Source organism: Triplophysa dalaica, chromosome 16, assembly GCF_015846415.1.
Source record: "Triplophysa dalaica isolate WHDGS20190420 chromosome 16, ASM1584641v1, whole genome shotgun sequence".
Taxonomy (NCBI): domain Eukaryota; kingdom Metazoa; phylum Chordata; class Actinopteri; order Cypriniformes; family Nemacheilidae; genus Triplophysa; species Triplophysa dalaica.
Window position 1 is genome coordinate 8,229,533 of NC_079557.1, and position 15,187 is coordinate 8,244,719.

General features: G+C 39.1%; 1 protein-coding gene across 7 annotated transcripts in view; it reads right to left on the bottom strand.

Moving 5' to 3' along the window:
* diaph2 (diaphanous-related formin 2) overlaps positions 1 to 15,187 on the bottom strand; it is a 367,005-nt gene that overhangs the window by 47,057 nt on the left and 304,761 nt on the right. For all 7 annotated transcript variants that reach the window (XM_056769322.1, XM_056769321.1, XM_056769323.1 and 4 more), the window contains one exon: positions 8,361 to 8,496. In XM_056769322.1, coding sequence (XP_056625300.1) covers positions 8,361 to 8,496 — 136 coding nt within the window. The remainder of the gene's footprint in view (positions 1 to 8,360; positions 8,497 to 15,187) is intronic.

The following is a 15,187-nucleotide window of genomic DNA, read 5'->3' on the forward strand; positions in this document are numbered from 1 at the left end:
ATGTTCCCAAATTCAATTTGCTATCTGTCGCCCCTCCACGCTGTTAAGCGAAAATACAGAGGATCGATCGAGAACTCAATTTCTGTTGGTTCTCATGAAGACTATTGCTCTAGGGAGGTTAAAAGGCTATGGCACAAAACTTTCGCCACTTAATTCCAAATAGCGAAGATCCGTCCAGAGGACATCGTATCAGTGTCCTCTGAGTGACCGGCCGACAGTCATGGATCCACAGCTCTCATTTCCACATTAATAGGATCTAAAGAGAGACTTGCGGCTCCCTGCTTGAGAAGGAGGAAAATAAGAAACTTTTACTTTCTTTGTCCCTTCCTGTCCTTCAAAATATAAAAAATAAAAAAGAATCTGTCACTCTGGAGAAAGCCACCTGTGCTATTAACCTTGTGCACGCCGTGTGAGAAAAGCTGGAGTGGGCCTGTACTTAAAAGCCAGGTGCATCATGGGATTCTGTTGTTTTCCTCGCTGCCACTCTTTTGTCTGAAAGATTTCCTTTCACTGTGGCCATTGAGAGTGCATTAGCCGCAGAGTCAACAGTCCTGCCAGTTCCAGACTCGCACCTGTTATGAGGTGCTGCCTCTCCGGAGGATCTGACACGAGATACGACACTGTGACCTGTCATATGGCCTGCTGGAACGAGAGCTCCCATGCGCTCGGAGAGAATGAGCCTGCTGGACTCGAGAGTAATGAAGAAGATGGATGTGGCACCAGACAGGCATTTTGGAGCGTTTTGCTGGAACAGCTTGATGTGAAAACCCACTTATGTCTATGCGTAATTAAATTAGGGATGCTCGCACACCCCTCCTTGAGAGGGGAACAACCTCTTCGAGTTCACATAGGCGCCAGGGGGTCTGGGTCTTAGACAATGAGGAGCGGAAAGGGACGGATACATTAAAGGCCAATGAGATGTTTCGAGGTAGCCGGAGCAGATAACTACTCCATCCAGGTTCTGTTTGTCACTCATTTATTTTGGTTGATTGGTCGGCTGGTTGGAAATGGAAGTGGATTAGACAGGGTGGCTATTTGCTTAAGCACTGCTGAGAAGAGAAATCTCCTGCCCTGCCCTGGATAGCTGCAAGGCATGAATAAATAAAGGAACAAAAACAAAAATAAAGCCTCCATCTGGATGGATGTTGTAGGGCTCAGCATTAGAGGTTGTCAGGGATGTTTGGTTTAGGAGGAGGAAATGGAGACAGAATAGAAAGAAAGGGTAAAAATGTACGCTCTAGGAATAGCAGTCCCTCCGCTGATCCTTCTGTATTTGCTTTGACTCCCAGAATACCCAGGCATGGGATTAGCCAAGGACAAAAAAGATGGGAAGACCGCACGCACCCTCGGCCACCCCAATCCCCCCTCTGTATTGTCTTTAATGTTCCTAGTTAAATGTTATATGATTAAAAACATGCAACTGTATGCAAAAAAAATATATTTTTCACTTACCAACACAAAAACAAAGTATTATTATTAGCCAATTCTGACAGACAGTTTTGGAAATGTGAGTTCAAATGTTTATTAGTTTAACACTTACCTAAACAATATTTAATAAAATAGGTTGATGGTTTGTACAAATATCTTATGCTAATGTAATAAGATGGCATTTACAAATGGCACCCCTTGAGTAGTGTAAACTAGCCCTACTTTAAATTTTATTGTAATGAGCAATAATTAATTTATAAAATAATGGAACACAAAAAAATAAAGAATGTTGTGGCCCGAGAAATTCGTCCCTGAATACCACATCAGCGTACGAATAAATGAGGAAAATTATTACATAATTTAAATAATTACAAAGGTGTTTTTAAATTTGTAGGAATTATTAAAGGTGAGACTAAAGAGACACATTTGCGACAAAACAATTGTAAGAATATGTAACTGATGTTGTGAATAAACAACATGCAACACAATATCATATAAAGTTTCTATAGAATACAGCAATCACCACATAGTAAAATCTAAAAAAAAAATTATATGCTATATTATCGCATATATATATGCGATATATATGCTAATTATATCGCTGCTGTCCTTCTGATGCCTTGTATCTCCATATTTCGTGATTAAGATTTTTTAAGTTATTATAAGTCACCTTTTATGTTTGTCACTTTTGCAAATATCTAACAAATAAAAAGTAATAAAAGTGTTTTTCAACTTTGACAACACACTATTTGATCTTTTAAAAATACATTGTTTTCCCATTTCCTGAATGGTTTCAGATAGACAGCGACGATATTCAACTCTGATAAATATATTTTTATTATATTTCATACATTTAAATATTTATATGTATGACAGTATATAACAAGTTCTCATAATCAACAATGAATGTTATATTTCTGCATAATATCATATTCCATTTTCCCTCCAAGTAAAACGAACAAAAATGAAAGAATATTGCATGTGGTCTAAATTGATCACAAAAAACGGACAAAAAAAGAATCAGCAGGCCTGTTCTGAGGGGCCGCTCCATTTGCATATTCTTTTCATACTGCTCACAAGGAGAAATAAAAGATAGCTGAGATCTATGGCACGTGCCCACATTTTTCATGCCATCTTCCCGTATGCTAATGAATCACCACAGTGGTTTATCAGGTTGGTGATGCTTAGTGGCCGTTCCCTGCACTCCTTGCCATCTGCTTTCTGAGATCACAGACCATATGAGGCAGGCTTATCTGAAAATATACTTCATAAATCATCAGCCGAGTCCGACAGTCACTGTAACACCGTACGGGAGCGTGAATCTCACAGAGATACAAGACAAAGAGATCTGTGTCATTCTTCTCTTAGAAACACAACTCTATACTTCAGACTTCCAGAGGTTCTTAACCTTGGGGTCGAGACCCATGAGGGTCACAAGAGATTCGTTTTCAACTTTAAGTATCCTTACACAAGACACATAACGTGGAAGTAAAACCTGAGATCCTCGCAATCAAAACAGATAGATGAAGAATAACAGAATGGAGCAAAGGTTCAACGGAATGAGACACGGGTCCCATGACATGCTTTAAAAGCTGAACATCTTTTAACCTGATACAGTGTTCTGAAATCACAACGTTAAAAACTCAATAATATTGACCAAACACTAAAATGTGTTCTTATTGCTTAAATGTTTCGTACAACGCATGAAGCATCTGTTTCTCAAGCATTGTTGTTGTCTCTTCTAATACCTTTGTTAACTGTCCTCTCTTAGGATTTAGACTTTGTCGACATGATTTCCGTCTCAACGCAGCGAGTTTAATTATTTCTGAGCGGCTGCGGAGTGGCTCTCCAGGTCCGAACTCTTGACAAGGAATTATCAGAATGTAGACCACCCATGGCTGTAAATTAATGACATGCAACAGTGTGAACGTGTGCTCTATAAAAAGGAGGGAGAGAAACGGAGGATTCTCTGATGTATCCTTTCATTTCTGCTATAACCTGAGGGAGAGAGCTGAATGAAGTTAAAAAGGCTTAAAGTGATTAGGATGTTTAGTCTATCCTAATTAGGAATGGCTAGACAAAACGCACATTTTTTTCTTTTCTTGGTTAAATAAATATAAATACCATACATAAGAAACACATATATTTGTAGGATGTTTCAAATTCATTTCCCGAGCTGTACTGGCAATATTAATGGAAATATGGCGGATTTCCTGGATGTCACTACGACTTACACAGATGCTTATCTGGCTAAATCAATGGATTCAGTTATCGCACGTTAGATATTTAGACACAGCTAACACATCTCCGGCCAGACTGATGGTGAAATTCGCCATGCTATCATCGCCTTAAGGCGCACGGCCATCCAGTTGCCGATACGGCACAAGCTAATACACGCTTATTTATTAGAATTGATGCACCACGGTGGATAAGCCCGGCGCCCTTGTTGGCGTCTTTCAAGGTAATGACAAAAATCACAATGCCAGCAGTCGCGCTCCGAGACTTCCTGAGTGGAATTCGCTTATGTTCAGGATCCAGCGGGCTTTGGGATGTAACCCGGCGTTCTTCAAAAGAGGATGGAGCTACCCCACAGTGGCGTAAATAACGCTCAATAGCTGATGTGGAGAGATGATATGCATATAGGACTGAAGCTCATTTCTCAAGCACCGATGCTGAAGCCTGCAGACAGCCGAGATTTAATATGATAGTTAAAATACAGATAATGGCATACCATAGCCGGCTCAGCATTATGAGACGTTACTTATCGAGTCCACTTATTCATAATGACCAATGCGGTAGACGGCATATCTCAATGACTAATTAAAAATAGGAATGCTAATTAGAGAAGAGACAGCGGGGTGTGCGGCTCTTGGTGGCTTTCTGCTTGCATCATACAGATTAACATATTATAAAGTCACGACCTTTAACAGAATTACCTTTAGCACCGGGTGACCCGTTGGACGGGGTCCAAAGTCCTACAGCTCACAAGTGTGTTTTAGATGTCTCTCTGTGTGCGGCTGCTTAGAGGTGAAGTGTGATTTAAATAAATGTTTGTGTTAAAGGGACAGTACACCCCCCCCCCCAAAAAAAGCTCTTATAATTGATTTACTCACCCAGAGTTGTTCCAAATATGTATTCATGTCTTTTTTCTGATAAACACATGTAAAGATATTTGTAAGCATGCTTGTAACCAGTTCTTGGCCAACATTGACTACCATAGTGACCCAGAATGGGTTGCTTTCCTACATTCTTCCAAATATCTTCTTTCGTGTTCAACAGAACAAAAACATTTATAAAGCACATTTTCCTTGGGAGTCAATGGTGGCCAAGAACTGGTTACAAGCATTCTTCCAGATATCTTTCTCTGTGTTCATCAGAACACAGACATTTATACAGATTTGGAACAACTTCATGATGATTAAATGATGACAGAATTTACATTTTTGGGTGAACTGTTCCTTTAAGATGGCCGATATTGAAATCGCTAAAATGTAGCAATCTGTAAAACTAGGCTAAGTCACTGATTGTAGAAATGTTCATTGTCAGACATGAGAAAAATGTCTCATAAAGAGTGGGGGTTACCTAGATAAACTGAACAGTATTCTCTGGTATTCATATCAGTAGTTTAATAAAAGGTGCATTAAACAGCATTCATTAGGCTGCTGATATGACTGGATTCCTTATATTGTGAGTGTATGTCATTTTAGTCCTATTCATTTATTTATATGTAAAATCCTTTTTAAACATTAAAGATTGCTCCTTAAAAACATTATATAAAGATGGCTTAAAAATATGTCTGTGTTATTGTATATTGCACACAAACAAAATTCAACCGAAATCTATTGACTGTCTATTTGCCAGCAGGTTATAGAAAATCTTCAGAGTCTTACTAGACAGACTTACTATGCTTAACCACACAGATAATAACCATCATCACATATAAAATAAGTCAAAAGAACACACTAATCTTCCTCTTAGCCCTTTAATCCTCCACATACTTTGTCTAACCCTTTAAAGAGATCATTTGTATTGTCAGACAAGAGAAGCGAAGCTACTTCCTGCCTGACTCCAGCAGATGTGTGCCAGTCTTATTTAACAACATCATTAATTCCACCGTCTGCTTTTTCAATGCTGCATGGATGATGCACGATGACTCAGCGAGTGACCGACGAACAACAACGTTTTATTCTTTCTACGTGACCTACAGATTACAAACACCAGCAGTAAAATTTGATGACAACATTAAATAAAAAAAAGAAGAAAGCCAGGCCTGCCTTGAAGAGTTGAACCTGCTTCGTGTGAGCGGAATGAACGATTTTTAAAGGGCTGTAATCAAAAAGAATGAGGTAAGAGATGTTCTCCTTCGGTTAGCAGAAGATGTCCTGCCTACGAATGCAGAAACTGGGTAAGGGTGATCTGTGTCAAAGCAGCATGAGTGCTTTGGGTGGCTTCTTCAACTGAGTGGCTTTTGAGCTAGTGTCAAACACATGAACACAAACACTTGTGGCGAACCTCATCCGTGACCCTGAAACCGCCGGCAGGCTGAGACACAGCACAGACAGACACACGAGGAGATGTCTGGTTCTGTGCTTGGGAGAAAGTGCCATCATCCCTCAGCAGCGTTTCACGGTTGGTAAGACGTCCTTTGCACAACATCGCTTCATATCTTATGGCAAAATGGCTACCCCGCTAGGACAAAACATCTTTCCTAATAGAGACAGAAGGATTAGGTGGATTTAGACCTATTTTACATCATTCCCCATTTACTTTCAGCGGGTTAAGCAATTTGGTGAATGCTGAACATCTGGTCAGTCTAAGAGAATATGGAAATCCACTTAGAGAAAATTAAAACAAATGGGGGCTGGGTAATGATTTCATGAGCAATTTCCCATATTAGGATTTGTACCACTTTGCAAGAAAAACTGTTTTCGTCTCACTTGCCGTACACATCAATCACATGCTACTCAGAATTGTTCGAGAACTTAACACTGGCAAGGACGCAATTCCAGATACTGGCGATTTTAAAAATAGTCTAAAAGTGAAAATGGTCCAGATATTCACTCACCCAGTCCCATCAAACACATCCTCTTAACCCTTAATGAATTAAACCCACATTAAATATGCATCTCATTGTTAATCATGTGCATGTTAAGGGCATTAGATATCAATTTGCAAAATGACTTCAAAAATCTCTTTATAGAAATAGTCCATTGAAAAGACCTTAAAAACGATTAATCAAACGGTTATTAGACATGGAGTCTAATGAAAAAGGTTGTGCTGGTAAAAAGTATATAAGAGAAAAATAGCCGATACAATAGTATTCGATAATTACCTAAATGTACAAGTGTAATGCACATACATAGCCTTGAGTTGTTAAAGTTAATTTCTTATTTTATAAGAAAATGGTAAATGATTGTATTTGCTGTTAGACGGCCAACCGAGTAGCTGAATTGAATTTGATTGGAGTGTGATTGGGTTAATGAATGTTTCCATTGTTAAATACAGTAAAAAAAATATTCCAAAACAATCCTAACATATTTACACTATAATTTCATTTATAAAGACAAAAATGCCCACTAATCATTAAGCAAGGATTTATTTTTCTTGACAAAAATAAATCATATCAAATAAAAGCAAAACAAATAAAGGACTGCGATATTCTTACAGCCATGTGCAGTTGAAAAACATATCTCTATAAGCTGACAAAACAAAGATTTGCTGTAAGTTTTATTTTCTGACACATGGAAAACCTTGGCACAGAAAGATAAGGCATTCTTTTCTGCACCAGAGTTTTTTTTTTGCAACTGTCTTTCCATCTGCATTATTCCATGCTGAACATCACTGCGGTCAGTTCTTAAGAAACTAGCATGCATCAGTCATCCTGCAGAACCACACCGAGCTCAAGTTCTACATGTCATTTTAACAAACGCGAGGCCGCGGTAACGTGTCGAGCACAGTGTGACATTTTAAGTTGGTAGCTTGTGTAAAAAGCTTTTGGCCAGAGGCAGGAATTTCTGTCTCATATTAAGGATCAGAATAGCGCAGTGTACTGAGAACTGTAAATGTCTGGTAGCGAGAATTCGCAAGCTGTATGAAACATCTTGAAGTATTTTCATTTCTTTCGTTCTTTTTTCAAACTTGATTGAACCCAACATTTATTGAAGATATACAATTCGGCGGGCCGTCTATGCACGGAGGTCTTGTAATACAGCGAGCGCAGCGCAATTTCTACTTCATATCCAACCAGTTTCTCTCTAATATAAACAGAATTAAGGTATTGTGAGTGTGGCCTCTTTTCATTCAGAATAATACAGGAAACCAAACAAGGCTGGAAGAACTTAAGATTTGACACTCAACTCCATTTACTAGGCCAAAGGCAATCTGCCAATCCATTATCTGTCTGCTCTACAAAAGCGTTGAACCTGAGATGCTTATCTTTACGTGTGACCTACATCCTGTTTAGCAGCCGCCTGTCAGCCTGCCCCAGACCACTGTTGATCAGTCCTAAACCAGGCCACTTTTTTTAGCATATAACTTATATTTATTTATGCAAAATAACACCACATTATTAAAAACATTTTATCACTGCACCTGTCTTTACCTGTCTTTATCGCGTTTGACTTGATTTCACATTGGTGTGTTCGGCATTGTAATTATCATCACTGCCATCTACATTAACCTGACAGATGTCTTAATTTTCCTGACACTGTGACCGTTACTAAATGAAGACTCTCCAGCAAAAACAAATATACGGTACGCAGTGACTTCTAATCTGCCTGTACATTCGGCGCCTGCGAGAAGGAAGTCAAAAGTGTGCTTTTTCGCAGCTAAAGTGTGGTCCTGTCCCTCCGCCGCCACCCCTGCGATGCTCAGTGGCGTGTGAAATCGCATTCCAGACCGCAGTCGGCCCCGGAGGGCCACAAGTGTTTTACCTTTGTTCATGTCAATCAGCTGTTTCTTCTTCTGCTGTCTTTCTAGCTTTTCACGCTCAGCCTTCTCCTTTGCTAGCTTGGCTCTCTTGATCTTCTCCTCCATCTCCCTCTTCTTGTGGTTCTCCCTCACAGCATCCTGATGTGTCAGAAAGAGAGAGAGAGATCATAGGGTAAATAAGAATGAGGCAATGAGGCGTCCACTAGAATAATTCTAACAGCACATTGTTTTAAGCAAAAAAGATTATAACGGAGAAACTGTGAGGATGTACTGAAGGGCAGTGTGAAGCAGAGTACAACCCAATTTGTTTATTTGAAAAAAATCATATGTATAATATTTGTGAAAAAAGATGCAATGTTTTATTTAAATGTTACTTTATGAAGAAAAAAGTATATAATTGATATAGAACCATTCTTCCATTAGAACATATAGTTCATGAAACTGCAACAGAACGTTACTATGCAACAAACACTTTTGGAGAGCTGTGTTACTCTGAAATGTTATTTTAATATTATATTAAATTTATTTATTAATATGATTAAGACTCAATTTGATTAAAATAAAATCTTCCGTAATGCTCTGAAGATACAAAATTCAATGAAACACCGAATATCAATAAAAAATAAGAATATATATATATATATATATATATAATAAGAATATATACAGTATCTGCTTTAAATTAAGAGACCATTTCAAAGACCATTTTCAATTTTTCTGTATTTATTTTACGTTTTTACAGGAATGTGTAAATGTTTCATTCTTTGAACGACAAAACAATATTTCTGTTTTGTATGATTTATTTGCAGAAAATCAAAACTGGAAAAAGAGGTCAACATAACAAAAAAGATGCTCTGTATTTCTTCCGACCTCAAATACTGCAAAGAAAACAAGTTCATATTCACTTTTAAGCAATACAACAGTATTATTTGTCCATGTATTTAGAAAATGTGAAAGAATGTATTTTTTTATGTGAAAATCATCCATTTTTATCAGTTTTCACGTGTCTTGTCAAGCTGTCAGTCTTTCACATTGCTGTTAGATGGCTTAATTTCACGCTTGAGGTTTGAATTTGTTTTATTTAAACAGATATTGGACCGGACTGGCTACAATGCATCTAGAAATGCTGAATAATTGAACATTTGGAAAGGTCTCTTATTTTTCTCCACGGCTGTTTTATTAATAGCATCAATAAATTTATATATTTTGTCATGGATAATATAGCAGAATTAATTTTTTTTACAAAACCATGTTGAAAATCCAAGGTAAAGTCTGTAGGATCCATCTGTGCTTGCTTATAAACGTATGAATAAAGGGACAGAGATGCAGCCTTTCAACTAACACAAAGTGAAACTAGAGGAAGCAGCCAGAGATTGTCTAATTGAACATCAAGATGGCTCCTGATACTGCTGTGAAGTCCCCACTGATTTACAATTTCCATAAGCATTATAACATGGTACCAGATATGAGCGCTCGCATCGTGAAGTTTGCAATGACAGTGTGCCGGGATAAAGCTCACCTACGAGTCCTCCTGCAAAGTTTAAAATCACATTCTGACCACGACAAAGGCTTTTGAATCACTTTTACCATCACTTCTTATCTCATATGATGCACATTAGGTGCATAATTGATGCATTATCTATGTATTTTATCATTCTCAGGCTACCACGGTGAATGAACAACATCTCGCGAATGATACCAAAGTTCCCCGCTGGTAAATACAAGATTCTGGCGGCGTGCACTCATCTGGCAAGTACAATCAGTCCGACATGAGTTGAAGGCATCGTAGCAGCGGGTGGGTGTGTGGCCTGTATACTGAGACGCAGAGATATCAGTCTCCCCGGCCCTCTCTCCTCCTCTGTAAATGCCACGGAGGTGTCAGGTGGTATGAAGGAGAAGAGAAAGCTGGACGGAGACACGCAGAGGGCAAAGAGACTCGGTGAAGAAGAGAGAATAAGCCACTTCTACATAACCTTTCCAGCCCAGCAAAGGTCTCTTCACCCCAGGCCTGTAGCACTAACCTGACAGTCTCTGCCTTCAAGAGAGAAATGAGTGTGTCGTGTATGCGCATGTGTGTGCGTCTTGTTCCTTCTTGGTGCGACATAATGAGTGTCGACAGTCTGGCCCTTTCCGGCTCCCTCTGGGTTTCAGTCGTACGTGTCGTGTTCGGTGCCGAGACGTGAGGATTCTGGGTAAAGTGTGGAGGGAGAAGGAATGTACTGCTCATCGGGTCGGTCAATAGTGGAGCTGTTGTCAGGTTCTAAAGACATCTAGTGTGTTTTATAATGCGATATGGGTGACTGTGGACGTGCAAAAATGGCTGAGGCATCTTGAGTATGAAAGAGAGAGAAACAGAGAGAGAGAGAGGCACCTGTTCCCAATTTGCATGTTTCCACAAAACAACTTTAAGTCAGCGAAGAATAAACAAAGCACTTGTAATAATAAAAAAGTAATCGAGTCAGCATGCATATGGCTGTCTTTCAAAGAGTGAGAACGGGAATTCTACATTCATCTATTCATGCCACTGAGTGACAACAAACATTAGCATAAACAATTCTTCCTGTTATTGTGAATTCACATTTTCAAATGAAGTCTTATGAAGTCATTGGCTCATGCTTCTACAAGAGATGACAGTTCAATCATGGGATTGTAAATGGAGATAGCATCAAACTCTGTAAAATCCTTAATTGAAAAATCATTTATTCATTGCGACAAAATAATTCCTGCTGGCGAAAGTTTCTTAAACAAACAAACAATTCTTACCGCAAACACGATCACACGACGTAATTATCTCCCCCTCATCAAACATGCAAAAACCCTCATTACCATGGCAACAAACATGTTGTTCCCCAAACCCTTTGCTTGATCCCAATTAGCCTGGGGCAGCGTTTATGATTTTATCAATTTTTGTAATTGTGTTCTAGGTATTAGGAGCTTTACATGAGATAAACAATCCCCATAGGGTGTGCTTTTGAATATCATCTTGCCAGCGCAAACCGCCTGCATTATCTACTACAAAGGCCAGAACAGCATTACCATAAAGAAAGAAGGAAAGTGCCGTATTTGCGATTTGTTTACACGTGCCCTCTATACGCTTACACGATCCACGGACATGACAATCCAATGCACACATTACAGCACGATCACGTTTCGCTCGCCGACAATGGCTTTGAAGCGTTTAAAATCTGTTCATTATGGTCACAATGCCTCTCGCTGGTGTAAATTCAGATCACATCTCGCCGCTGGTCTCTGCCAGATATCTCGTTGTTCCTGATGCGCTCTATGCAAACGAAAGGCAAAGGTTAGTTTCGAAAATACGAAACAAACAGGAAGGATTGAAATCCACAGGAAGTCCTGTGGTTGTCAGCGGTGGCCACTAATCAATACGTTAAGGCAAATTAGGCTGGCTAATTGTGTTTACACACTAAATAATCCAAAGTCATTAGGAGAGCTGATTACAGGGGGAAAAGTCTCCCTTAAAACTCTTTTTGGTTAATTAGAGTACTCAGAAAGGGTTATTTAAAAGCAGACAGATAGTGCTCAATCTGGATGTCTTTAAAGGACGACAACATACAAATCTCGAGCTGATACTTACCAGAAATGTCCAGAACTTATAAAGAGCAACATTCTTTTCTTATAATTCAATGGCACATCCTACAGCAATACATCTTAAAGAAAGAACGGGCGCATCTTTCATTTGCCCTTAAAGTAATAGTTCACCCAAAAATGTTAATTCTCTCATCATTTACTCACCCTATTCTCATTTTAAACCTGTATGACTCTTTTTCTTCTGCAAAACACAAAATAAGATAAAAAAAACGAAAAAAAGTGGTACCAATTGACTTTTGTGCATTGGTTTTGTGTCAATGATAGAAGTGAATAGGTACCGCCATGGTTTGGATGCTAACATTCTTCAAAATATCTTATTTTGGGTTCCGCAGAAGAAGGTCACACAGGTTTAAAATGGCAAAGGGGTAATGAAAACTAAAATTTTAGGTGAACTAGGACATGCTGGTAATGATATTCATCTTGACGGAGGAAAATCAGGAGCTTGGATGAATAAACTCCATTATTGTCATATGGAAGATGATGATAAACAAAGCATTTAATTCTAACACCTATCAACACAGAGTCCCCACCTCGGAGAAGCACATTTTGTGCGAAAGAAAATGTGCTTTGGTGCAATGTGATCTCTAGATTGGTAAAGCAACTGTCATTGGGCTGCGGTCCATAGTGCTGTTTGTGCAACACTGTGAGAAGGATTGCGGTGGAATTCAATTTGCCAATATGGACTCCATCTACCCCAGGTGTGCTTATGCACTCTGGCAACCAGACGATAGGATGGTGTCCTTCCAAGCAGCCACCGAGGACTAGGTGTCTTTGTAAATATATTTGCAGGGTACATGTGCTGCCGAGTGACACTAAGGAAACATGCTCCTGCTCCAATCCCGCGTTGTGGAGGTGGCTTTGTAGTTTCTCCTGTTTGCCCAGCCACAGAATATCTGAACAGTCGTGTTCCATACACAACCTCTCAGCTACGGGCTCCATAATTCATCTGTGTTTTTTTGTAAGACCATCTAAGCCATAGACACATATATATTCAGCTCTCATTCTAATGCCATTCAGATAGTTGGCTATGGAGATCGTGAAAGCCACACTAAAAATGCTACACCACAGATGGGCCTATTTGGCCTACACAGAATGTAAACTAACTGAACCACATTTGATGATATTTGAGCTGAGGTTTTTCGGGAATCATATTCCTCTCATTAGTGTTTCAGCCGGCTGTGAGAGGCCTACGAAAATGCCTAGGGAAAAAAGTGGCCGACGCTGTGGGTGTTGATTCAAATATTAGACTGATCTATAGCGAGCGATCGATGCCAATCTGACGTTGGGTGTGCAAAGGAAGTGACATCACAATATCAATTTCCAACGTCTACATTCTAAGACTCTCAAAAAGGTGCTACAAATAGTTATTCATAGAGATGTCCTAGAGGAATAATTTTTGGTTTTCCATAGGACCATTTGCTCAAAGGTTCTTATAAGAACCATTTCTTTCATAATCTAAAGAACCTTCTTCCACTAAAAAGATTATTTTGTGAAACAGACAGATTGTTTGGATATCAAAGCTTCTCTATGGAACCACAAAGACATTTTTTTCTATTGCATCATAAAGCACCTCTAAGAGTGAAGGCCAACATGAGATAAGCCTCTTAAAGGGACAGTTTATCCAAAAAATTCTGTCATTGTTTGCTCACCCTCTTGTCATTTCGAACCTGTATGACTTTCTTTCTTCTGCAGAATACACAAAAAGATATCTTGAAGAATGTTGGTAAATGAACAATTTGGTACCCATTCACTTCTATTGCACAAAACCAATGCAAGTCAATAGACATTCTTCAAGATACCTTATTTTGTGTTGTGCAATAACGAATAACAAGAGGATAAGTAAATGATGACAGAATATTTATTTTTGGGTAAATATCCCTTCAATAACTGTTCTTCACCTACGTACAATCGCAAGCACACACAGATAGCATGCATACTTGTGTGCTCCATTGATTCGCTTAGTCATGTTTGTCAAGCAGCGTCACAGCGGCTCCACCTCTGCTGACTTTATTGGTCTAATCATTGGCTCACTCAATTTATAAGTGCGACTGTTAGTTCATCACCATCTGCTGAGCTTAGATAACTCATTAATATACTAATGTTCATCCGCAGCCTCCAGTCAGAATTACATACTCAAGACACTTTCTCTCTCTCTGTTTCTCAACACAGTCCACATCTGTCAAAAAAATGTCACGTGCTGAAATCAAATCTTCATTTCTATTGACCCTGAAAAGAAATATAGCTAATGGATTCTCTTATCTACGTGGGGGTTTGTGCACGCCCGTGTGAGCTTCGTGAGACCTGTCAGGCGTGTTTTTCGTCCAACAAAATGGATATGTCACGCAGGCAATTTACCATACGCCAATGTGAGTCATTTGTGAGGATTAATGTTTGTCCTAAAATTACTTAAAACTCTAAAGTGCCAGTCATACAGTGTGGGTGAGATGTACATTATGAGATTTACAGTATGTCAATTGTGAAATTAAAGAAATATATATTTCGTTAGCAAAAAATCTATTGGTCTGTGGACTTAAAACCAAAAGAGAGATAAAACCCACAAAGAGAATGTTATATAAATATAAAGAATAGTAAAATGTTGCACAGTGGGAATATCCGGGGTGCTGCTGGACATCCAGCTGTGTTTGCGTTCCCTACCAGATCTGCTCTTCCAAGCATTGAAGTCTAAATCAGTAATAACTTATTCATAAAGAGCGATTCGCTTGAGAGAATAATTTATTTCCACAGATGCCCCTTTTACAGGCGTTCAACGCTGATTCCTGGAGGGAGCGCCGTGTCATGCGTTGCTAGACTTTGATCAGGAGAAATAAAAGTTGGTTTTTAGATATGCTTGTGAAAGAGGGGTGCGAGAAGAGCCTCAGACAAGGAGACCTTGCCATTCACTGTAATGGGTTTTGAAGACTTTGAGCATACCTTCTGGACATCATGTCATCACATCACATTTTGCTGGAAGGGAGCTCTGATATAGGCAGAACCATGGGAAATGAAGAGACGCTTAAATATACTTTTAAAAGATTTGCCCCACGAGAGAGAAAGCTTTGTGTGGAGCTGTTCTGACCCTCTTCACTTGCCCATATCGAGCTCCATTTTCAAAATTGCCGCAATCCCAGGATGCTCTGTCCACAGTGAAATATTTTTTTGTACTGAAAATCTTCCTCTCTTGCTAAGATTTTTATTAAATGTCCAGCCAATAGGAACGCAA